At 41.5% G+C, this 27,114-nt stretch overlaps 1 protein-coding gene across 1 annotated transcript in view; it reads left to right on the top strand.

The window, feature by feature from the left end:
* The window catches only part of ADGRD1 (adhesion G protein-coupled receptor D1), a 919,695-nt gene that overhangs the window by 788,455 nt on the left and 104,126 nt on the right, over window positions 1-27,114 (top strand). The window contains exon 23 of the mRNA XM_056533246.1: window positions 23,429-23,520. Coding sequence (XP_056389221.1) covers window positions 23,429-23,520 — 92 coding nt within the window. The remainder of the gene's footprint in view (window positions 1-23,428; window positions 23,521-27,114) is intronic.

Raw genomic sequence — 27,114 nt, 5'->3', positions numbered from 1 at the left:
GGGCAAAGAACAGAGACCACCTGGCCTGGCGAGGATTCAGCCGTTGGGCAGACTGGAGGTAGGAGAGGTTCTTGTGATCGGTGTAAATAATAACTGGAAACCTTGATCCCTCCAGCAGATGCCTCCATTCCTCAAGTGCTAATTTAATGGCTAGAAGCTCTCGATCCCCGATGGAGTAGTTCCTCTCCGCCGGAGAGAAGGTCCTAGAAAAAAAACCACAAGTAACAGCATGCCCGGAAGAATTTTTTTGTAGAAGGACAGCTCCAGCTCCCACTGAGGAGGCATCAACCTCCAATAGGAAGGGTTTGGATGGGTCAGGTCTGGAGAGCACGGGAGCCGAAGAAAAGGCAGACTTGAGCCGTTTAAAGGCGTCTTCCGCTTGAGGAGGCCAAGACTTGGGATCGGCATTTTTTTTGGTTAAAGCCACGATAGGAGCCACAACGGTAGAAAAATGTGGAATAAATTGCCTGTAATAATTGGCGAACCCCAAAAAACGTTGGATAGCACGGAGTCCGGAGGGGCGTGGCCAATCTAAGACGGCAGAGAGTTTGTCTGGATCCATTTGTAGTCCCTGGCCAGAGACCAAGTATCCTAGGAAAGGAAGAGATTGGCATTCAAACAGACATTTCTCTATTTTGGCATAGAGTTGATTGTCACGAAGTCTCTGAAGAACCATACGGACATGCTGGCGGTGTTCTTCTAGATTGGCAGAAAAAATCAGGATATCGTCCAGATATACAACAACACAGGAGTATAAGAGATCACGAAAAATTTCATTAACAAAGTCTTGGAAGACGGCAGGGGCGTTGCACAGGCCAAAGGGCATGACCAGATACTCAAAGTGTCCATCTCTGGTGTTAAATGCCGTTTTCCATTCATCCCCCTCTCTGATGCGGATGAGATTATAAGCACCTCTTAAGTCCAGTTTGGTAAAGATGTGGGCACCTTGGAGGCGATCAAAGAGTTCAGAGATGAGGGGTAGGGGGTAGCGGTTCTTAACCGTGATTTTATTAAGACAGCGGTAGTCAATGCAAGGACGTAGGGAGCCATCTTTTTTGGACACAAAGAAAAATCCGGCTCCGGCAGGAGAGGAGGATTTACGGATAAAGCCCTTTTTTAAATTTTCCTGGACGTATTCAGACATGGCAAGAGTCTCTGGGGCGGACAGAGGATAAATTCTGCCCCGGGGTGGAGTAGTGCCCGGGAGGAGGTCGATAGGACAATCATAAGGCCTGTGAGGAGGTAGAGTCTCAGCTTGTTTTTTGCAAAAAACATCCGCAAAGTCCATATAGGCCTTAGGGAGGCCGGTTACAGGGGGAACCACAGAGTCACGGCAAGGGTTACTGGGAACCGGTTTTAGGCAGTCCTTGGAACAAGAGGGCCCCCAACTCTTGATCTCCCCAGTGGACCAATCCAGGGTTGGGGAATGAAGTTGAAGCCAGGGAAGTCCAAGGAGAATTTCAGAAGTGCAATTGGGGAGGACCAAAAGTTCAATCCTCTCGTGATGAGATCCGATGCACATTAGAAGGGGCTCCATGCGGAAACGTATGGTACAGTCCAATCTTTCATTGTTTACACAATTGATGTAGAGGGGTCTGGCGAGACTGGTCACCGGGATGTTGAACCTGTTGACGAGAGAGGCCAAAATAAAATTTCCTGCAGATCCGGAGTCCAAGAAGGCCATAGTAGAGAAGGAGAAGGCAGAGGCAGATATCCGCACAGGCACAGTAAGACGTGGAGAAGCAGAGTAGACATCAAGGACTGTCTCACCTTTGTGCGGAGTCAGCGTACGTCTTTCCAGGCGGGGAGGACGGATAGGACAATCCTTCAGGAAGTGTTCGGTACTAGCACAGTACAGGCAGAGATTCTCCATGCGGCGTCGTGTCCTCTCTTGAGGTGTCAGGCGAGACCGGTCGACCTGCATAGCCTCCACGGCGGGAGGCACAGGAACAGATTGCAGGGGACCAGAGGAGAGAGGAGCCGGGGAGAAGAAACGCCTCATGCGAACAGAGTCCATATCCTGGCGGAGCTCCTGACGCCTTTCGGAAAAACGCATGTCAATGCGAGTGGCTAGGTGAATGAGTTCATGTAGATTAGCAGGGATTTCTCGTGCGGCCAGAACATCTTTAATGTTGCTGGATAGGCCTTTTTTAAAGGTCGCGCAGAGGGCCTCATTATTCCAGGATAATTCTGAAGCAAGAGTACGGAATTGTACGGCATACTCGCCAACGGAAGAATTACCCTGGACCAGGTTCAACAGGGCAGTCTCAGCAGAAGAGGCTCGGGCAGGTTCCTCAAAGACACTTCGGATTTCCGAGAAGAAGGAGTGTACAGAGGCAGTGACGGGGTCATTGCGGTCCCAGAGCGGTGTGGCCCAAGACAGGGCTTTTCCAGACAGAAGGCTGACTACGAAAGCCACCTTAGACCTTTCAGTGGGAAACTGGTCCGACATCATCTCCAAGTGCAGGGAACATTGGGAAAGAAAGCCACGGCAAAACTTAGAGTCCCCGTCCCCGTCAAATTTATCCGGCAAGGATAGGCGCAGACCAGAAGCGGCCACTCGCTGCGGAGGAAGTGCAGGAGCTGGCGGAGGAGATGATTGCTGAAGCTGTGGTAGTAACTGCTGTAGCATAACGGTCAGTTGAGACAGCTGTTGGCCTTGTTGCGCTATCTGTTGTGACTGCTGGGCGACCACCGTGGTGAGGTCAGCGACAACTGGCAGAGGAACTTCAGCGGGATCCATGGGCGGATCTACTGTCACGATGCCGGCTGGCAGGTAGTGGATCCTCTGTGCCAGAGAGGGATTGGCGTGGACCGTGCTAGTGGATCGGTTCTAAGTCACTACTGGTTTTCACCAGAGCCCGCCGCAAAGCGGGATGTTCTTGCTGCGGCGGTAGTGACCAGGTCGTATCCACTAGCAACGGCTCAACCTCTCTGGCTGCTGAAGATAGGCGCGGTACAAGGGAGTAGACAGAAGCAAGGTCGGACGTAGCAGAAGGTCGGGGCAGGCAGCAAGGATCGTAGTCAGGGGCAACGGCAGGAGGTCTGGAACACAGGCTAGGAACACACAAGGAAACGCTTTCACTGGCACGATGGCAACAAGATCCGGCAAGGAAGTGCAGGGGAAGTGAGGTAATATAGGGAAGTGCACAGGTGATCAGACTAATTGGAACCACTGCGCCAATCAGCGGCGCAGTGGCCCTTTAAATCGCAAAGACCCGGCGCGCGCGCGCCCTAGGGAGCGGGGCCGCGCGCGCCGGGACAGGACCGACGGAGAGCGAGTCAGGTACGGGAGCCGGGGTGCGCATCGCGAGTGGGCGCTACCCGCATCGCGAATCGCATCCCGGCTGGAGGCGGTATCGCAGCGCCCCGGGTCAGTGGATCTGACCGGAGCGCTGCAGTGAGGAGAGTGTAGCGAGCGCTCCAGCGAGGAGCGGGGACCCGGAGCGCTCGGCGTAACAACGTGGATGTAAAATGCTCCGTGGTTGCACTAGAGGGCTCAGATGGGAAGGAGCGACAATGGGATTTTGGAGAGTAAATTTTGCTGAAATGTTTTTTGGAGGGCATGCCGCATTTAGGAAGCCCCTATGGTGCCAGAACAGCAAAAAAACAAACAAACAAAAAAAAAACAATGGCATACTATTTTGGAATGCCCCTTAAATTTGTAATCCATTCTTCTGAGTATGGAAATACCTCATGTGTGGACATAAAGTGCTCTGCTGCCGCACTACAATACTCAGAAGAGAAGGAGTGCCATTGGGCTTTTGAAGAGAGAATTTGTTTGGAATGAAAGTCGGGGGCCATGAGCATTTACAAAGTCCCCCCATGGTGCCAGAACAGTGGACCCCCCACATGTGACTCCATTTTGGAAGCTACACCCTTCATAGAATTTAACAAGGGAAGCATTTACACCACACTGGCATTTGACAGATCTTTGGAACAGTGGGCTGCGCAAATGAAAAATTAAATAAAATGTACATAGTGCGCTCTCACTCCTGAGCCTTGTTGTGCATCCGCAGAGCATTTTTACGCCCACATATGGGGTATTTCTGTACTCAGGAGAAATTGCATTACAAATTTCGGGGTAGTTTTTTTCCTTTTACCTCTTGTGAAAATAAAAAATATGGGGCAACACCAGCATGTTAGTGTAAAAATTTGGTGTAGACCCCAACTTTTCCTTTTCATAAGGGGTAAAAGGAGAAAAAGGTCCCCAAAATTTGTAACTCAATTGCTCCCGAGTACGGAAATACCCCATATGTGGCCCTAAACTGTTTCTTAGAGATACTACAGGGCTCCGAAGTGAGAGAGCACATGCGCATTTGAGGACTAAATTAGGTGTTGCATAGGGGTGGACATAGGGGTATTCTACGCCAGTGATTCCCAAACAGGGTGCCTCCAGCTGTTTCTAAACTCCCTTGACAGTCAGTGGCTGTCCGGAAATGCTGGGAGTTGTTGTTTTGCAATAGCTGGAGGCTCTATTTTGGAAACTCTGCCATACAATACGTTTTCATTTTTATTGGGGGGGACAGTGTAAGGGGGTGTATATGTAGTGTTTTACCCTTTATTATGTGTTAGTATAGTGTAGTGTAGTGTTTTTAGGGTGCATTTACACGGGCGGGGGTCTACGGCGAGTTTCCCGCTAGAAGTTTGAGCTGCTCATACTTGAAGCAGGAAACTCATTGTAAACCCGACCGTGTGAATATACCCTGTACATTCACATGGGGGGGGGGGCAAACCTCCAGCTGTTGCAAAACTACAACTCCCAGCATGCACTGACAGACCGTGCATGTTGGGAGTTGTACTTTTGCAACAGCTGAAGGCACACTGGTTCAGTTAGGTTCTGTTACCTAACTCAATATTTTACAACCTAACTCAGTATTTTACAACCAGCTGTTGCAAAACTATAACTCCCAGCATGTACAGATCGCTGAAGGGCATGCTGGGAGATGTAGTTAGACAACAGCTGGAGGTACACAGCTACAACTCCCAGCATGGCGAGACAGCAGTTTGCTGTGTGGGCATGCTGGGAGTTGTAGTTTTGCTAGATCTGAAGGGCCACAGTTTAGAGACCACTGCACAGTGATCTCCAAACTGTAGCTCTCCAGCTGTTGTAAAGCTACAAATCCCAACATGCCCAAAGAGCTATCTGGGCATGCTGGGAGTTGTAGTTTTGCAACATCTGGAGGGCTAAAGTTTAGAGACCACTGTATAGTGGTCTCCAAACTGTAGCCCTCCAGATGTTGCTAGGCAACTCACCGGCTTCCGTAGTCCGCAGCATGTCGCACCCGGGAGCCAGCCGTATGTCATCGCCGCCCGCCGATCACCGCTGCTGATCGTGGTAAGTGGACCTCTGGCACCGGTCACCATCGGTTCTCTGGGTGGGTGGGCAGAACGGGGGAGCCGAACTTTAACCCCCCCGCCCCCGATCTGCTATTGGTCGGTCGCTTCTGACACACCAATAGCAGGTATAGGAGGGGTAGCACCCCTGCCACCTAACTCCTATTCCTTCAGGGGGACACCCCCGAACCCCCTTATTTTCCGGTTCACCGGGTCACCAGGGTCACCAGGTCACCCCCCCTGGACGATGTGCCGGGATGCCTGCTGAATGATCTCAGCAGGCATCCCAGTCTGGTCCCCGAAATTGCCACGGGCGTACCCATATGCCCTCAGTACTTAAGGACTTTAAAATGGGGGCATATGGATTATGCCCGGCATCTTTAAGGGGTTAAAGTAGTCAGAATGACATTAAATAAGTTTATTAACCCTTTAGGTGTTTCACAGAAATGAAAGCAAAGTGGAGGCAGAACTTCAAATTAAAATTTTCTTGTAGATTTTTTATTTTAATCAATTTTTTTCAGTAACACAGTTGGTGTTGACAGAGAAATGCAACTCAAGGTTTCCCCCGAATTCTGACGTATTTAGAAATATTCAATATGTGGCCTTTGTGCGCTACGTGACTCACACCCAAGCTTCAGACATAAAGGCATGCTGTGTGGATTTTGGGGCGATCAAGAGAAGGCGGAGCTACTGAATGGATTCTTTAGTTCTGTATATACTATGGAAGAAGGAGCTGGCATTGGACAGGTCAGTGTTGGTAACACATCATGTAATGTACTGAACTGGCTTAATGTAGAAATGGTACAAGGTAAGTTAAGTAAAGTAAATGTAAGCAAATCTCCAGGGCCAGATGGACTACACCCAAGAGTACTTAGAGAGATTAGTTCAGTAATATCTGTACCCTTTTTCATGATATTTAGAGATTTTGGGGCCTCCATTCAGTTTAGGATTTTGTTGGTATCATATAAAGTTACAGAGGACTTGGGGTGCAAAAATATTTTTGGGAGACAAGTTGACACTTTCATTGGTACCATTGTAGGGTACATGTGACACTGATAATTTTTTATTACATTTTTTATGAAAGAAAGCTATTCTGTGGTTGTTTTTATTATTTAGGTCGTTCATTATGCCATATAAATTACATGTTAACTTTACTCTGCAGGTTGATCCGATTACAGCTATGCCAAATGTATATACCTTTTTTATATTTTAGTACATTTATAGCATAAAAACTATGCTGTAACAGTTTAAGGGTAGGGTCACAAGTAACGGATCTGCAGCGTATTTTACCCCCGGTGACCTGACCCATTTTGTGCCTCCAGTTGTTGCCACCCTCGTTCCTCCGCCTCGCTCTCCCCTGGCCTGCTCGCAGCAGCAATCTGCTGATACGAGCAGCCACACAGAGGGCCTGAGAGTCCATTGTGATATCACGGAGCAGCTGCGATGTCTGAGTACACTGCTCATTGCTTTGTAACGGATTGCCGCTGCGAGCAGTCCAGGGATGGAGTGAGGTGTGGGAATGGGGTTGGCAACCGCTGGAGGCACAAAATGGGTTGGGTCACCAGCGGATCTGTTAAGTGTGACCCTACCCTAAAACTATCAAGTACTTGTACGTGGTGATGCGGGAAGTCAGCCATTATCACCACGTACATGAAAATGCAGGAACAGGTTAAAGCACTGATACATATGCTCTATTGTGCTGCACATATTCACACAACACCCAACCCAGATAGTCCACTAAGAGAAGGATACATCTATTATGCAATACTGTTCCTGTAAGTACTTTATGAATTGCTCTATGTTGATAAAGTACAGCGTACATGAGTGACAATATGTATACAAAGCTGTTACACCTGGCTACAAAATTTGCATAAATAAGCTGCCAAAGGGGCACCAAGTTGTTTCACCACCGTTATACAGAGGCAGTGGCTGTCTCTATAAATATATATACATATTACATTTATACTGGTTTTCTATGTAGAAAAAAAAATTCTGTAGTAAAAACTGTTTTCCCCCCAAAAATTAAGATTCAATCGGAGACCGGAGACAAAAAGATAATCCTTTTAGCCTCCATCAAGTGAATAGGAGCCTATGCAAAAATTATTTCAAGGGGCCTTGCCCAGTTCACATAAAACCACACTCGCCCACTTGGAGAACACCACGCAGATCAGACAAAAAGTCGCAAATATCCGACTTTTCCCCAATCTGCCTCTGCCTTTATAAATTCCCCCCTTTATCTTTATAACATATGTATTGTGTACAGCCCTTGCCATATGCTTTGCAGTTATTTCACGCACTACTCTAGATATTGATAGAAGAAGGCACAAGATTAAAGCTTAGTTACAGATACATGAATACATCCCAGCAATTTAATTATACCAGCACCTTAAATTACATGGAAAGGTGCTAAATCACTTTCACGGCCAAAGAAATCAGTGTGTTCCCTTACTTGGAAGGGAGGGGACACACAGTAATTGGGTAGAGCAGCGGTGTCTTTGTAGCGTGATATCCTTAGACTAATTGAAGTTCATTTGCTGTTCAGTGTCAGGGGAAAAGTTATTTCAGCATTTTTAGTTCATTAAATACTGTAGTCGATAATTGATCTGAATATGTTTTTGTTTTGTTGCTCAGGTATTTTTCATATTGTGAAATTGGGTTAAATTCATTGCATGTTTATTTTCAATTATTGTAATGCGTTCAAATGGTAGCGCCGAGCTCCCGCAGACGTGCCAGTCATCTGTTCAGTGCCCCAAATGTACATGCAGTATGTAAGCAGAGAGAAGGAAATTAGCTCCACAGCATCAACAATGGATTTTAGAATAACAAGTCATATATCTGTTTCGGTAAAGTACAACATAGTTTTGATGTCCCCCAGGGCCATGCTTTTGATAGTCGGTCTGGTACAGCTCTTCCATGTTTTTCTCTGCTGTAACCTCATTAATTAGCTGCATTTTATTGCGCTCACCATCCATCCAATTAATAAAAGTTGTCGGTGTTTTTCTCTATGTCACTGGCTTGCTTCTCAGTCTTCACGTTGAGTTCGCCCTTGTGAATATATCAGTCAATGATATACCCCGTAGCTAGAGCACAGCACTGTCAGAGCTCATCTGCAGGAGGAAGCTAATGAAAACAGTTTAGGAAGAGACATGTTAGAGATGTTAGTGATGTTAGTTTTATGCGTTACAGCTTTATTATACAGACTGATTCTCATTTTTTTTAGTGGGAGATGGGAGGGGCTGAAGAAATATTGTTGCATCTGCATCCACCTTGAAGCGATGTCTCCAGGGAAACTTTTATTTTTAGCCAAGTCTCCCCGGTCTAAAAAACAAGTTGGCATAAAATGTTGTATTTCTTCTGAAAGTTTGAAAAAGAAAACTTTATTCATTTTTTATGAAATATAACTTTAGATGGCCTCTCTGTATGGACTTATACACATCAAATATGGTACACATTTGCTGCTAAAGTATTAACATTTCTCACACAAGTACACTAAGTTCCACATTTCCATTTGATTAACTAATTCTGAATAGGTTTAAGTTCTTTTTTCCGGCAGTCGCCACTGGCAACATATTATATACTGTTTTAATATTTAAAGTGTGTTTTTAAAATTTAAAAAAACTGCATGGTTTTATTACACTTAGCTTTTAGAATGGTGACAAGGTAATTTTGGACTCTCACTGCTGTTACTGAGAATCCCCTAAATGGTTCACAGCAATTTCTTATTCTCTGCATTTTAGGGGGTAGAACCAAAGCTAGGCTGTTTGCAAGTAGCACTCACACCTAGATTTTCTTTACTTCTCTGGCCAATCACAGGACAGCACTTACTCCTCTCTTGTACCCTATGACAGAGTGCTGGAGAAAGTTCACTGAACTGAACAGACTGGCACTGTGCTGTGGGATGACTTACAGTACAATACTATAGATGCCACATGGGGGAGGTGAGTTTTTTTTTTTTTGGTGCACTGGCTTTAAAACGTGCTATGTGAGCAGAAAGGAAAACAGCAAAAATGTAACAGCAAGGCAGGGATTAAATCTTATAAGCATCTGTGACCTCAGAGGTATCAGGCAGACTCAGTTGTGTCCGCAGTATAGGAGGATAGGGGATAAGTGTCCGCAGGATAGGAGGATAGGGGATAAGTGTCTGATCGCGGGGGGGCTGGGCAAACTGACAACATTATCATTTATGGAACACATTTTTACTAATGGGTAAATGAGAGATTCTTAACTGTGGTTAATGCAAAAAACAGAAGCAGACATTAAAGGGGTTAGCCCGGAAAAAACTTTTTTTTTATGTATCACCTGGCTCCAGAAAGTTAAACAGATTTGTAAATTACTTCTATTAAAATATCTTAATCCTTTCAGTACTTATGAGCTTCTGAAGTTAAAGTTGTTCTTTTTTGTCTAAGTGCTCTCTGATGACACGTGTCTCTGGAACCGCCCAGTTTAGAAGAGGTTTGCTATGGGGATTTGCTTCTAAACTCAGAGAGCACTTAGACAGAAAAGATTGTTCGCTATGGGACCTATAACACTGCAAAAAAAAAAAGTGAAAAAAAAGTGAATAAAGATCATTTAACACCTTCCCTATTAAAAGTTTGAATCACCCCCCTTTTCCCATAAAAAAAACAGTGTAAATAAAAATAAACATATGTGGTATTGCCGCGTGCGGAAATGTCCGAAGTATAAAAATATATTGTTAATCAAACCGCACGTTCAATGGCGTGCGCGCAAAAAAATTCGAAAGTCCAAAATTGTGCATTTTTGGTCACTTTTTATATCAAGAAAAAATTTATAAAAAGCGATTAATAAGTCCTATCATTGCAAAAATGGTTCCGCTAAAAACTTTAGATCACGGCGCAAAAAATGAGCCCTCATACCGCCCCATACGCAGAAAAATAAAAAATTATAGGGGTCAGAAGAGGACAATTTTAAACGTATAGATTTTCCTGCATGTAGTTATGATTTTTTCCAGAAGTACGGCAAAATCAAACCTATATAAGTAGGGTATCATTTTAATCGTATGGACCTACAGAATAAAGATAAGGTGTAATTTTTACCGAAAACTGTACTGTGTAGAAATGGAAGCCCCCAAAATTACAAAATGGCGTTTTTTTTTTTCAATTTTGTCTCACAATAATTTTTTTTTCCATTTCGCCATAGATTTTTGGGTAAAATGACTGATGTAATTACAAAGTAGAATTGGTGGCGCAAAAAAATAAGCCAGCATATGGATTTTTAGGTGAAAGATTGAAAGAGGTGAAAGATTGAAAGAGTTATGATTTTTTAAAGGTAAGGAGGAAAAAACGAAAATGCAAAAACGGAAAAACACTGAGTCCTTAAGGGGTTAATCACAAGCAGTAACTGCTAAAACAGTGCCTATGTTGTAATGTGCCATCGTGAGCACCATGGGGGAGATTTATCAAAACCTGTCCAGAGGAAAAGTTGCTGAGTTGTCCATAGCAACCAATCAGATCACTTCTTTCATTTTTAACAAGGCCTGTGAAAAATGAAAGAAGCAATCTGATTGGTTGCTATGGACAACTCAGCAACTTTTCCTCTGGACAGGTTGTGATAAATCTCCCCCCATGTGTATAAAATTTGAAGTGACAAAGCTCACACAGTACGATACAATGACATGCAAGCCACAATCTAGCTGGTCTCTATATCTGCCACAAACCCGGAACTATCTTACTGAAATATGATTGTCTTTTTAGCATCCTGGGAACAAAATAATATGTATGGCTGTCTAGGTTCCCTTCTGTGTATAACAATCCAGGAAAGTGTATTGTTTAGAAAAGTCCTCAAATCCCCTTGAGAATATAACCTCTTTACATGGGTTTCCATAAACAAATGCACGTTTAAAGAGTATTCTGTAATATCTAATGCTCCATGGCAATGTCTGTCAGATAAGTAATGAGACTTTACAAATGTGTGTAACCCACAGGATGTCTTGAAAGTGTACTTTTTAATGTTCCTCCTTTAGATTTGGAAGGATTCATTGTAGTGGAGATAGAAATCACATATTAAGTATATTTTCTGCTAGAAAGAGTAAAAGGATTATACTTTTGTACTTGTTTTCTTTATATTTCTGGCAGCATTACTTCTGGTATTCATTGAAATCCGACATAGTTCTATTTCACCTCTGATTCAAAGCCAGCGTAGACAGTGAAAGCTGCTTTGTATCTGGGAGAATGGAGATGTTTTGAAGATATCTCTGGCTCTGAAGGGAGTTCCTTTTCAAGGTTATTCGGGCTGCAAGTGACATCAAATAACAAAATTCAGAAGCTTTTCTTTACCCCACCAAGAGTCCTGTAATTATTTCTTTTCACCTATTCAGCATTCTGGGAAAAAAAAATCTATTAAAAATGCATCTGAATTTATGCTTTTGTGGCAACTGTGAATATTCTTACATTCCACAAATATTGTATCCTTCATTTCCATTGAAGGATCAGTTTATAGCACAATATAACCTCACAGTACAAAGGGATTCAAAATGGATAATGCAAAATTGGAGCCTCAGTATTTGTAACCGATTGAATATAATACAAATGTATTAACCTGAAAAGATATGCAAGTTTTATCTATATACTACAAAGGATCAAAGTAATTTCCATTGGTGAAACGGCCTTAGCAATGCATTGAATTGATATTTCTGTGATCTACTAGTGTAGGGTGGCTATGGCAGGCTGCAGAAGCAGATCTGTCATGGCGTTCACTGAGGCCTTTAAAATGTATTTGGCTTCCATGACAACAGATTTGTACCACTGAACACCAATCATGTAGTATATAACTGTTTAATGCTGCTGTCAGTTTTGACAGCAGCATCTAAACAACTAAAAGTGCCAGCATAGGAAATTTCTCCATGTCAGCTTTTAGTGATGGCTCTTGTTCCGAGCCCATTCCATACACTGTTGATGGCTGAATGATAAGTAGGATACACACTATGGATACACAGGGGTGATAAATAAAATTGTGTGCACCATGAAATGCACCACAATTAGGATGTGCATTAGACACTTTGTAGACACCTTTGTGCTATACTTGACAAAAGGGTGTGGAATATCTTGGAAGTGGGCATGATTTTGTTGAAAAGGGAACATAGCTATTATGCAATGTTGTGCCCAAAAAATGCTATAATGTTATACCACAGACTGAAGACTCCTGAATGACACATGCTGGGAGTTGTAGTCCCTTTTGTGTGTGTATGCCAGTGTATCCCAAGCAAGGCTGATTTATATTAGTGTGCTGTGTATAAGGGGGCCGACCGGGGAAAATAGTAGGGTGGGTAAAGGACGGAACAAACAAACAAAAAAAAAAGGAGCCGCCCCAAATCAGCAAGGCATGTGGCATGCTGGGATTTGTAGTTTTCAGCACAGCAAGAAACAGAAAAGAGAAGCAAAGATAGGAAAACAAAGTGGGGGGATAAAAAGACAACAAAGAACGGCAATAGAGTTGCCTAAACAGTCACAAACGGAAAAACACATTGACCACCGGAGTACCCCTTTAATGTTATTGCTCAGATGATGTTTAGTTCCTTTGTTTTAGATATGTTCTAAGGCATGATTTATCAACATCAAAATTTACATTTGACAAGGCCCTTTACTATTTTTTGCAAAGAAGAATCAACATAGATTGTGAGAGGCTATAAAAGAGAATTTATACATAATTCAATTGGACAACCAGGTGACTTGTTGGGCAATTTTGGGAGCAAATACAAAATTAGCACCCAAAGCTTTTACATTTCCTGATCATCTCATTTACTTCATCCACTTGGCAGTCCAACAAAAGTCAGTCATGAAAATGTCATTTTTGAATATAAATGTTTAACCCCTTAAGGACGCAGGACGTAAATGTACGTTCTGGTGCGGTGGTACTTAACGCACCAGGACGTACATTTACGTCCTAAGCATAACCGCGGGCATCGGAGCGATGCCCGTGTCATGCGCGGCTGATCCCGGCTGCTGATCGCAGCCAGGGACCCGCCGGCAATGGCCGACGCCCGCGATCTCGCGGGCGTCCGCCATTAACCCCTCAGGTGCCGGGATCAATACAGATCCCGGCATCTGTGGCAGTGCGCGATTTGAATGAATGATCGGATCACCCGCAGCGCTGCTGCGGGGATCCGATCATTCATAACGCCGCACGGAGGTCCCCTCTCCTTCCTCCGTGCGGCTCCCTGCGTCTCCTGCTCTGGTCTGTGATCGAGCAGACCAGAGCAGGAGATGACCGATAATACTGATCTGTTCTATGTCCTATACATAGAACAGATCAGTATTAGCAATCATGGTATTGCTATGAATAGTCCCCTATGGGGACTATTCAAGTGTAAAAATTTTTTTAAAAAATGTAAAAGTAAAAGTAAAAAAAAATTAAAAATCCCCTCCCCCAATAAAAAAGTTAAACGTCCTTTTTTCCTATTTTACCACCAAAAAGCGTAAAAAATTATTTTTATAGACATATTTGGCATCGCCACGTGCGTAAATGTCCGAACTATTAAAATAAAATGTTAATGATCCTGTACGGTTAACGGCGTGAACGAAAAAAAAAAAAAAAGTCCAAAATTCCTACTTTTTTAATACATTTTATTAAAAAAAAAATTATAAAAAATGTATTAAAAGTTTTTTATATGCAAATGTGGTATCAAAAAAAAGTACAGATCATGGCACAAAAAATGAGCCCCCATACCGCCGCTTATACGGAAAAATAAAAAAGTTAGGGGTCATCAAAATAAAGGGATTATAAACGTACTAATTTGGTTAAAAAGTTTGTGATTTTTTTTAAGCACAACAATAATATAAAAGTATGTAATTATGGGTATCATTTTAATCGTATTGACCCTCAGAATAAAGAACACATGTCATTTTTACCATAAATTGTACGGCGTGAAACGAAACCTTCCAAAATAAGCAAAATTGCGTTTTTCGTTTTAATTTCCCCACAAAAATAGTGTTTTTTGGTTGCGGCATACATTTTATGATATAATGAGTTATATCATTACAAAGGAAAACTGGTCGCGCAAAAAACAAGCCCTCCTACTAGTCTGTGGATGAAAATATAAAAGAGTTATGATTTTTAGAAGGCGAGGAGGAAAAAATGAAAACGTAACAATTAAATTGTCTGAGTCCTTAAGGCCAAAATGGGCTGAGTCCTTAAGGGGTTAATGGCACTACAATTCCCTTTATCAATTCCTACCAGACAACTATAAGCGTCATACAGTTATACATACGGTATAGGGGTGGTGATCGATTCCTATGATTTTGCCTTTCTAATAAGAATAAAGATGTCATTATGATAACAGCTTTAACCTCTTAAGGATTCAGGGCGTACATGTGCGCCCTGTGCCCGGTCCCGGTATATAACGCTAATGACAGCCGGGACCCTGGGCTAATAGTGTGCAGCACCGATCGTTGTGCCTCGTGCTATTAGCCCTTTAGATGTGGCATTCAAAGTTGATCGCCGTGTCTAAAATGAAAGTAAAAGCTTCCTGGCAGCTCAGTTAGGATGTCCCGATCAGCTAGAGCGCGAGCGGAGGTCCCCTTACCGGCTCCGTCGCGTCCTATCGCTGATTGATTGCTCCAAGCCTGAAATCCAGGCTTGAGCAATCAACCACCGATAACACTGATCTTTGCCGTTCCAATGCACGGCAATGATCTGTGTATGTGCAGTATAATAGCCACTAGGGGGGGCTTTTACACTGCAAAAAAAAAAAAGTGTGGGAAAAAAAAAAGTTTATAAAAGTAAGACTCACTCCCCTTTTCCCATAAAAAAAATAAACTGTAAATAAAAATTTAAATAAACATATGTGGTATTGCCGTGTGCGAAAATGTGCGAACTATAAAAACATATCATTAATTAAACCACACGGTCAATGGCGTACACGCAAAAAAATTCAAAAGTCCAAAATAGCATATTTTTGGTCACTTTTTATATCATGAAAAAATGAATAAAAAGTGATTATAAAGTCAGATCAATATAAAAATGGTACTGATAAAAACTTCAGATCATGGCGCAAAATATGAGCCCTAAGTAGATGATAATTCTAAAATTTTCCTGCATGTAGTTATGATTTTTTTCCAGAAGTACGACAAAATCAAACCTATTTAAGTAGGATATCACTTTAATCTTATGGACCTATAGAATAAAGATAAGGTGTCATTTTTACAGAAAAATGTACTGCATAGAAACGGAAGCCCCCAAAAGTTACAAAGTGGTGTTTTTGCTTCAATTTTGTCGCACAATGATTTTTTTTCCGTCTTGTCGTAGATTTTTAGGTAAAATGACTCATGTCATTACAAAGTAGAATTGGTGGTGCAAAAATAAGCCATCATATGGATTTTTAGGTGCAACATTTAAAGAGTTATGATTTCTTAAGGAGGAAAAAAATGTAAGTGCAAAAATAGAAAAAACCCTGGTCGTTAAGGGGTTAAAACAATGCATTATTTTTAGACAAATTATTTAAAACAGGATCAGTAAAAAAAACATTTCATGTTAAAACTTGGAATAAACCTACTATTTACTTCTGGTATTGCTGAAGTAGAACTTATTAGTAATAATATAATTTTATTTAGTAACTAATGTGAAACATTTTTAACCCCTTAAAAACACTGAACATAAATATATGTCCTGGTGCTCTGGTACTTCTGTCTATGAAGTGAGAGCAGCAGCTGAGCTTGCTTCACTACTGTTAGCAGCTATGTACTCACAGGCAATGATGGACATTGGTGATCTGCCTAGATTGCTAATCAAACTGAGTAATCCTATGCAAAACATAGCATAATTCATTATTAGCAATCTAAGGGTATGTTCAGCGAGCGGAGATTCAGCCTGGCAGCCGGCAGCGGCGGTAGGACCGTGTGGCACTGCGCCGTCACCATTGAAGGCTACGCAGTGCTCGCGGACTTCCGCACAAAGAATGAACATGTTCTTTCTTTGCACTGAACAATTTCAGCGGCGGAATTGTCCGCTGCTGAAATTCCGCAGTGTGAACGAGTCTCACAGAAGACCCATTCACACAGATGCTAACGTTCACTGTGCAGAATTTTACTCACGGAATTCCGTGCTGCCGTTCACGTTGGTAGACACCGACAGGCTCAAGGACTGGACCACCTTCTGTTCCACAAAATTGTACAGGGCTGGTACTGCCTTCTTTGCAAAGAAATGAGGGCTTGGGACTCTCCACCTCGGCTTGGCACAAGCCATCAATTCTTTGAAAGGTGCAGAGTCCACCATTTAGAAAGGGAGGGACTGCAGCACCAACAACTTGGACAGGAGCACATTCAGCTTCTGTGCCGTTGGATGAGTAGGTGTATACTGTTGTCTCTTGGACATGGCTTTGCCGATGGATTGCTGGCGGAATGACTCACTCAGGGGCAGGAGCATCTGGAGTGACAGAAGATGGGTATGACACACATCTCCCTTTATGGTGACACTGCATATGTTGACGCAGGGACAAAATTGGGACCCTGGCCACACTTCACCTTCTGTCGACACATCTTGCATGTGGCCAGATTAACATCCTCCGGATGCTTGATGAAAAACTGCCACACCGTCGAGTAGCTGATTTTCCCACCAACCGTCCGCACTGATTGACTGCTACTGTCGCCGACTACAGGAACCCCTGCTCCACTACTTTCCGGGAAGATAGGCTGCCATGAAGCCGGTGGTCTACCCTTTGCACGTTTGGCTCCAGACTTTTCACTTCTGCCACCATGCTACCACCTTGTTTACTCAGCTGCTGCCTAATGGGCAACCTGAAACCCTCTTCTCCTGATGATGAAGCCCCTTCTGCACCCGGCTCACAAGTGCGATCGGCTTCATCATCATCGAGTTTTGTCTGCACGTCACTGATGTCCTCCTCAGGTTCCTGAAAAGTGTCTTCTCGCAACACCACCTCCCACGCCACTCTACTCATCACTACTTGCCTGCCTAGCAGAAGAAGTGGCGGATGTCTCCTCCACTTCTTGGCTGGGCAGTAGCTGCTGACTGTCCTCTAGTAGATCATCCTTACTAAATAGTGGAGCTGAACCCACAGCATAAGATACTTATGTGGGGGAAGGAACAGCATAGGACAGAGGCAATGGGAGGACAGGGACTGCTGCCGGGCCATGCCAACTGAGGGTTGTGTCGGAGGAACCAACCGTCTGTTGACTGGGGGTGTCAGATGTCACTTGCGATGACGGCAGATGGGTTGCTGGTCGAGACACGACCTCTAGCTGATACCAGGAGCTCAGGCCTCTCACTGCAACTCCTGCTGCCACTCACCCCTAGTCTGCTGCGCCCTCTGCCTGATGAATTTAGGCATTTGCCAATCCTCTGTGAATGACCTGGCACTTCCCTGCCTGACATACACTCCACTACGCTTAAAACAATATTTGTCTACAATACCAGCAGGTGTGTACTTTTGGCTGGCCTTTTACAATATCTAGGCCTCTAACCACTTAAGGACTCAGGGCGTACCTATACACCCTGAGTCCACTCCCTTTCTGTAACATGGGTCGGGCCTGGCATGTCATAGCGGATCGGGCCTGACCTCTAAAAAATGGCCGGGAACCGTGGCTCATAGCGCACAGTTTTGATCTCGGTGCCACGTGCTATTAACTCTTTAGAAGAGGTGTTCAAAGTAGATCACTGTGTCTAAATTAAAAGTAAACTACTCCCAGCCAGCTCAGTGGGTTGCTCGGGACCGCCGTAGCAAAATTCTGGCATCCCGAACAACTGCCAGACTCCAGGAGGGTCCTTACCTTCCTACTGCGTCGCCGATCGCTGAATCACTGCTCAGTGCCTGGGATCCAAGCATGAGCATTAAAGCAGCAGAATCATTGATCAATGTTATCCTATGAGATACCATTGATCAATGTAAAAGATCGGTTAGTGCAGTATTATAGCCACTAGAGGGGGTATAACACTGCAAAAAAAAATATGATTTTTTTTTTATAAAGATCATTTAACCCCTTCCCTAATAAAGGTTTTAATCACCCCACTTTTCCATTTGAAAAAAATGAAACAGTGTAAGTAAAAATAAACATGTGTGGTATCGCCGTGTGCGGAAATGTCCAAATTACAAAAATACATAGTTAATTAAACCGCACGGTCAATTGCATTTGCGCCAAAAAATTCCAAATTCCAAAACAGCGTATTTTTGGTCACTTATTATATCATGAAAAAAAGAATAAAAAGCAATAAAAAAGTCTGATCAATACAAAAATGGTACCGCTAAAAACTTCAGATCACGGCACAAAAATTGAGCCCTCATACCGCCCCAAATGCGAAAAAATAAAAAAGTTATAGGGGTCAGAAGATGACAAAGTATACATTTTCCTGCATGTAGTTATGATTTTTTCCAGAAGTACGACAAAATCAAGTAGGGTATCATTTTAATCACATGGACCTGCAGAATAAAGAGAAGGTGTCCTTTTTACCGAAAAATGTACCGTGTAGAAACGAAATCCCCCCAAATTACAAAATGGCGTTTTTTCTTCAATTTTGTCGTACAATGATGTTTTTTCCGTTTCTCTGTAGTTTTTTTTTGTAAAGTGGCTGATGTCATTACAAAGTAGAGTTGGTGGCGCAAAAATTAAGCTGTGATATGGATTTTAAGGTGCAAAAATGGGTCATTAAGGGGTTAAAACATTAACAGGAACAAAATATTACACCACTTAGATGTACTTATGTGGTATGCACTTATGAGGGGAGGACATTGGTCTCCAGTATGCTTAAAACAGTATTTGTCTTCAACACAAGCAGGTGTGTACTTTTGGCTGGCCTTTCACAATATCTAGGCCCTTAAGACTTTAAAAGGAACAAAATAGTACACCACTTAGATATATGTATGTGTTATGCACTTATGAGGGGAGGACAATGCGCTCCAGTACGCTTAAAACACACTGCTCTCTGTCCCTCTCTGCATTAGAACACTGACCCTTTGGATAGGGGATAAGATGTCTAGCAGCGGAGTACCTCTTTATACAGTTAATGACTTTAAGAAGGTGAGAAGAAAACAACAAGGATGCTAATATTTAAAATTTGCTTTGTCTTCAAGGCAAAAATCCAAGAATAAATAATTTGTTTGTTGGCGTTATTTGTTCTATGTGAATATGCATGATGACATTGCTGTTCATGCCCGAGCACAGGTGGAGTAGGTGGAGGTGGGAGTGGTGTGTTTTCAGTTACTGTGATTTAAATGGGCACTGTCATTAAACATTATTTTTAATATTTGATTCCTAATGCCAAATAAATAACTTTTGTAATTGGCTTCCATAAAAAAAATAAAAAATAAATGAAAAAAAAAATGTTTTTTTTTATTTTTTTTATTTTGCTGTATACTTCTGGTCACCAGGGGTCTCCCTTCTTGGCGAGAACACATTCCATCTGGTCAAAATCTCAGATTTTGGTCTCCTGCTTGTAAGTGTTTCTCTGCACTGAGCTTGTTTGACAGCTGCAAAGAACCTTACTGACAGCTGCAAAGACTAAAAGCTGAAAAGAGCTTCACTGAAAGAAGCACAGCCTGAAAGCTGCTGCACAGTGCCTGAGGTCTTCTATTCATCACAGATCTGCCACGATGTGAGGGCGGAAGTGGTCCCCGAGCAGGCTTCAGTGACATCATGTCTGCTGGGAAACACCCACTTTCTTCTGCTGGAAGATTTCACTATGTGAGAAAGAATAAAAGTAAGATACAGCGCTTTTAAAGCTCAGCATTTTTTCCTAAGGGTAGGAGGAGTGTTAGGAGTAGTTAGGGAATACAGCCAGAGTTACTTTAGAAAAGTTTATTTAGTGACAGGTACTCTTTAAAGCGTACCTGTCATAGTGCCAAATAAAATATATAATATAATCTTTATGTGTCTAAGGCCTATATATCCCTAACAAATAGCATTTAATTGTTGCTCACTTGCTTTGTGTTCTTGCCCTCTGGAGGGGGCGGATCCATCTCTCTCCCTCACAGTGGATGACTCATCTGCTCTGAGTCTGGGAGCAGCCTGGCAGTCGGCAAATGACTGCACATGAGTTTTCATGCATACATTTTCTATCTATTCCTAGTAAAGCTGGATGCTAATCAGCATAGCTGTCACTATGTGTGTCATTCAGCTTTCACAGACTCCTGAATGTCTGATCAGCTTCTTTGTCATTCAGGAGTCAGAGAAAGCTTTGGCTGTTGAAGCATGCTGGGAGTTGTAGTTTTGAGCTGCAGTGTTTATAAAGCACTGTATTAGAACAGTGTTGCCTTTAGCTTTCGCAAAACTGCAACTCCCAGCATGCCCACACATCCTTTGTCTGTAGTTTTGCAAGAGCTGGAGGCACACAGCTGGACAATACACAGCTCTAAAACAGAGTTTTACAAAGATTGTACCCCAGCTGTTGCAAAACTACAACTCCCATCATGGGAGTTGTAGTTTAGGAACAGCTGAAGGAAGTAGAAGTGAAATTGTAATCTCCTATACTGGATACCAACACACTTTATGGCTGGTATTCAGTAGGCTGCAAAATACAGAGTAGTCTGTCTGCATAAAGATAGATGACCCCTAGTGGCAGCTATTTTTATTTGTTAGTAAAATGTAAATTTTTCCTAATAAATGCATATTTAAAAAAGTCATGTTATCAGTATTACTACAAAATATAAAAACTTTTTCATAATGACAGTGCCTCTTTAAGGCAAAAATTAGCTGTATCCTTAAGAGGTTGAAGGTATCTGCAAAAATTATAAAAGTAAAATCAGAAATCCAAACTGAAATTGGTAGAATAGACTGATTAGTGGGATCAACATACTGTAGTAGTGTGTGATCCCCCACAGAGGGAGGTTTTATGCTAAAATACATGTCAGGGTGGTTGCAATCCGGAATTCTGTCAACTGGTAGTGTTTTATATTATTTATCGTATCACTCTTATTATGTGCTGTTTTCAGCTGCTGTTCTGCACTTGTTTTTCTAATTTTTCTTATTAATTTCATATTTATTTTTGTAAATTGTAAGAAATTTTGCCCAGTGATGTTGCCATCAGTTTCTTGTGAAGCTTGTTTTTTAATTCTTTTTTTTTATAGTACTAATAACTATTTTATATCCAGGTAACCTGTTAGTGTATATAAGTATCAGTATTAATTTCATAGTTTTTCATTCAACCTTTGTTAAAGTATGCAGGCTTGTCTAAGGTCTATTATATTGGCAGCCACAGCGCTGGATATTAAGAAAGCGTGTATGTAATAAGCGTATGATGAGGCTGGTTACTTAGTATTCTGGAAGCAGCATTCTGCAATGATGTGATAAAGATTCATTCAATATGATGAAAAAACATTTAGTACCAAATGCTTGGTTGAGCAAGTGCATTTTGAACATACTTTTCAATGTTGTACCTCTAGAGAGTGTATATCAATGAGTTATAATTTGTTTCTACAAACTTAGAAACTTTCCCTAAATATGTCTCTTAGGATTTCCTAGCTGCGCCATTTCTTCAAATATAGTTAGATTATACATTTAATGAGCAATGATGTTGAAAAAAAAAAGACTATAAGCTTGTGTTTCTTTAGGATTTAAAGAATGCCCATCATCCTCATTATCCTAAATATACAGTTTTGGATGAAAAAATATGAATGTTTTTTCACGGACATTCATATTTCAAAAGACCCTCAAAATAATCATTATAACCACTTCCAGATTATTTAGCTTATTTGAAACTCTGTTGATTGACATTTCTACTCTTCAACTGAATTAATATATCAATGTGTTTACAGCCATTTTTGGTGTAAATACTTTAAAAAACATGGAACAATGGATAGAAATTTCAGCTCACCCCCAACGGCCTGATGAAAGGCAACACAACTTGAACAGTAGAAAGGCAGAGACTGTCCAGCGCAGACTTCGTGCAAAAGATATTCTTTTATTCAAAGTTAAAAGCCATAACAGGAGTAAGAAGTAACGCGTTTCAGGTGCGTTAACAGCACCCTTAGTTGTACATTTAAAACACATACTCAACCTAAATTCCAAAAGCCCCTGCACCCCTTTTTTGACAAATCTGAATGTGTAAAAAGGGGTTGAGGCTTCAATATTAATCTAATATTTATATTGTTCAATATTTCTCCTCTTTGCTAATTAAAAATGTGGTGGAAAACAACAGATTGGTAGCCTACCTTACATTTTACATTCAACAAGAGAGTGTGTGTCTTGTCGTACGCTGCTCAAGGAAGATGCACACTGTTTAAGGAAGACATACTGGGGTGTACACATTGTGTCAGTCTTAAATGGTGGCTGTTGTTTCAAACAATTTCTCTTCATTTGTGTAAATTATCTAGTTTAACAGAAATTACTCCTCACCCCCATCCACACACAAAAAAAGTGTTGACCACAAGGTGTCTAACTTCTCTGCAATCTGCTGTCTACTACTTGTCGTTAAGGGAAATCCATGCCTAGTTATTGAGACACCAATAAGTGGGATTTCACTACTGGTATGTGCAGGAGAAGGGTAGGGAGCTTGGGCTGTGTCCCTACAATCTATGAATCTGTCTCCATAATTTGGAGGATCTCCAGTGCCTATAGAAGGTCAATCAAGGCTTCCTTATCTTCTTAACAGCATTTGCTTGCTGTGACATTGCTATTTTATTCATATGTGCTTACATTTCACCTTGCAAAGCCAATGCTTTATGCCAATGTAGCAACTTCATCCTTCTACGTTCCATGTATAGTAATGTACTGTAAATCCTCCCCCTAGCACAAAGCATCCTGTTTAGTCCCATGTACTTTCATAAGCACTATGTTATGAAATAGCAGTAAGAAGTAGGTGCTTTGCTGCGATTGGTTAGATAAATTAGGGTAAAGAAGTAACTATTGAGCCTCATGTGGCCCCACCCCCTGAAATGGAGAGAATGAGAAATAGTTGTGTACTGTGGTAACTCTTAGATCTAACTAATAAAAACATGTAGGTATTTAAAGGGGTACTCCGCTGCTCAGCGTTTGGAACAAACTGTTTTGAACGTTGGAGGCGGCGCCTGGAGCGTGTGACAGCATAGCCACGCCCCTTCATGGTGTCACGTCCCACCCCCTCAATGCAAGTCTATGGGAGGGGGCGTGACAGCTTTCGCATATAACCAATGTTTCTTTATGTTTACAATTAGGTAAATATTGGTATCCTCATTGCAGTAACCAGGATCATCTCCAGAATTAGTGCTGATAACTACAAGGTCCACAGAGATGCCAATGCTTTCAAGTAAGTGTTTTGGTAATAATGATAACAAAACTTGGGTCATGTTCTGGAAATTCTGAAGCATTAAACTTGTACAAACTACATTCATTGCTTTCTGACAGCTTTGTTATTTATCCTTGGATTATCATAATAAAAAATTGCGCCCATTCAATTCTCAAGCACTGTGCTACTGAAATAGCTTGACAGCCACACTGTTTTATGAATTTTCATCTGTTAGTGAATTATTCTAATCAGGCTGATTTGTATTATCTAATGCATTTCAATTTTAATGCTGTTAAGATAGATATATATATATATATATATATATATATATATATATATATATATATATAATCTTTATTTTATACTAAAATGTTCATGACTGTAAATTGGCCTGATATCTGGCTGGGTCCTACATGAGGCTTGTTGCATTCTTTTTTTTTTTTTTTTTTTTTTTTAAACTAGGCTTGAGGAGCTACATATTAAAGTATTAAAACATATTTTCTATAATATGATTTTACGTTTTACAGTATTTTATGTCAAGGTCACCTGTACACTAAGTAGAATTGTCAGATTTGCATGATCTAAATTGAGATGCAGAGTCTAACAAACAGATGATCATTAGTCAATCCTTGAAGAGAGGTTTGTTATGTTCTTTCCCAGAACAGTTCTGATCATTTTCTGGTCCCGGCTGTCACTTATAGGCACTCTTCAGTGAATGACTTAATGGGTACAGCTCCAGTACCTGAAAGCCCACTTTTATCTACATGTGCTGTTCTTGGGGGGGATGCTGAAATCGACTTCTTTCCCCTATATGTATGTTACAAGTTAGGAATTTATATTCAATTATTTAATTTTAATCCAACTGTAAAACAATATAAGGTGATTTTTTTTTTTTTTTTTTAGGAAAAAAAAAATATCTGTAGACCTTTAAAATAAACATATAGACCAGATCCTATCATGTAGAATTCTATCTCTCTATAGTATTTGGTGTGATGCCATCACTGTCAAAGAGGGTTGCATTTCTGGGTCTTTGTTCTGTAGCTGCATACATGAAGAATGTCACCCTCCGCTTATATAGTTTATTATGCTTAGTAAATATTCTTATCTAAAGCCTTTTATTTTCTCAGGAATATAGTTACACAATGTCTTTTTTTTCTCTGGATTCCTGATCTTGAATAGATTTGTGAAGGGATGCTACTAGAATTGAAGCCTTGTAGGTAGCCTCGGAACACATCACTTGACCTTTTTCTTCTAGCGCTATCATGAAATGTCTCATTCATTCATAGTTTTATTTGGTTTGTTGATGAAAAGCAGCCTGGCGCAGCGCACAATAAAACAACTAGAGAAACAAGGAGGATACCTACCCATATACCCTGCCAGTATTTCTTCTATAGTCCTTTATGTCTTTTATTAATGCTAGGAGATATGACTTCATTTCTTGAGTAGTATAGGTATATATATATATAGAAAGTATAGAAATTGTATTGTCTATGTGAAATTCAGTGTAATAAAGCTAATGGTGCTTTTATTATGTTACTCAAGGAACTTCCTGAGATTCATTTTGCTATTCTATTCAACATGTATCCCCCATGTTTAACCCCTTCAGGACGGAGCCCATTTTGGCCTTAAGGACCGGAGCGTTTTTTGCACATCTGACCACTGTCACTTTAAACAATAATAACTCTGGAATGCTTTTAGTTATCATTCTGATTCCAAGATTGTTTTTTCGTGACATATTCTACTTTAACATAGTGGTAAATTTTTGTCGATACTTGCATCCTTTCTTGGTGAAAAATCCGTAAATTTGATGAAAAATTAGAAAATTTTGCATTTTTCTAACTTTGAAGCTCTCTGCTTGTGAGGAAAATGGATATTACGAATACATTTTTTTTGGTTCACATTTCCAATATGTCTACTTTATGTTTGCATCATAAAATTGACGAGTTTTTACTTTTGGAAGACACCAGAGGGCTTCAACGGTCAGCAGCAATTTTCCGATTTTACACAAAATTTTCAAACTCAGTATTTTTCAGGGACCAGTTCAGGTTTGAAGTGGATTTGAAGGGTCTTCATATTAGAAATACCCCATAAATGACCCCATTATAAAAACTACATCCCCAAAGTATTCAAAATGACATTCAGTCAGCGTTTTAACCCTTTAGTTGTTTCACACGAATAGCAGCAAAGTGAAGGAGAAAATTCACAATCTTCATTTTTTACACTTACATGTTCTTGTAGACCCAATTTTTGAATTTTTACAAGGGGTAAAAGGACAACATTTTTACTTGTATTTGTAGCCCAATTTCTCTCGAGTAAGCACATACCTCATATGTCTATGTAAAGTGTTCGGCGGGCGCAGTAGAGGGCTCAGAAGGGAAGGAGCGACAAGGGGATTTTGGAGAGTACGTTTTTCTGAAATGGTTTTTGGGGGGCATGTTACCTTTAGGAAGCCCTTATGGTGCCAGAACAGCAAAAAAAAAAACACATGGCATACCATTTTGGAAACTAGACCCCTCGGGGAATGTAACATGGGATAAAGTGAACCTTAATACCCCACAGGTGTTTCACGACTTTTGCAAATGTAAAAAAAAAAAAAAAATTTTACCTAAAATGCTTGTTTTCCCAAAATTCTTAAATTTTTAGAAAGGGTAATAGCAGAAAATACCCCTAAAAATTTGAAGCCCAATTTCTTCCGATTCAGAAAACACCCCATATGGGGGTGAAAAGTGCTCTGCTGGCGCACTACAGGTCTTGGAAGAGAAGGAGTCACATTTGGCTTTTTGAAAGCAAATTTTGCTCTGGAGGCATGCCGCATTTAGGAAGCGCCTATGGTGCCAGGACAGCAAAAAAAACCCCACATGGCATACCATTTTGGAAACAAGACCCCTCGGGGAACGTAACAAGGGGTTAAGTGAACCTTTATACCCCACAGGTGTTTCACGACTTTTGCATATGTAAAAAAATAAAAATAAAATTTACCTAAAATGCTTGTTTTCCCAAAAATTTAACATTTTTAAAAAGGGTAAAAGCAGAAAATACCCCCCAAAATTTGTAACACAATTTCTCCCGAGTACGGCGATACCCCATATGTGGCCCTAAACTGTTGCCTTGAAATACTACAGGGCTCCAAAGTGAGAGCGCCATGCGCATTTGAGGCCTTTATTAGGGACTTGCATAGGGGTGGACATAGGGGTATTCTACGCCAGTGATTCCCAAACAGGGTGCCTCCAGCTGTTGCAAAACTCCCAGCATGCCTGGACAGTCAACGGCTGTCGGACAATACTGGGAGTTGTTTTGCAACAGCGGGAGGCTCCGTTCTGGAAACAGTGGCGTACCAGACGTTTTTCATTTTTATTGGGGAGGGGAGGGGAGCTGTGTAGGGGTATGTGTATATGTAGTGTTTTTTACTTTTTATTTTATTTTTTGTGTTAGTGTAGTGTAGTGTTTTTAGGGTACAGTCGCAAGGGCGGGGGTTCACAGTAGTTTCTCGCTGGCAGTTTGAGCTGCAGCAGAAAGTTTGCGGCAGCTCAAACTTGCAGCCAGATACTTACTGTAAGCCTCCGCCCATGTGAGTGTACCCTATACGTTCACATTGGGGGGGACATCCAGCTGTTG

This window comes from Hyla sarda, chromosome 1 (genome assembly GCF_029499605.1).
Source record: "Hyla sarda isolate aHylSar1 chromosome 1, aHylSar1.hap1, whole genome shotgun sequence".
In the NCBI taxonomy this organism is placed as follows: Eukaryota; Metazoa; Chordata; class Amphibia; order Anura; family Hylidae; genus Hyla; species Hyla sarda.
The sequence above is the reverse complement of the archived record's forward strand: the minus strand, read 5'-3'. Positions and strand labels throughout refer to the sequence as shown.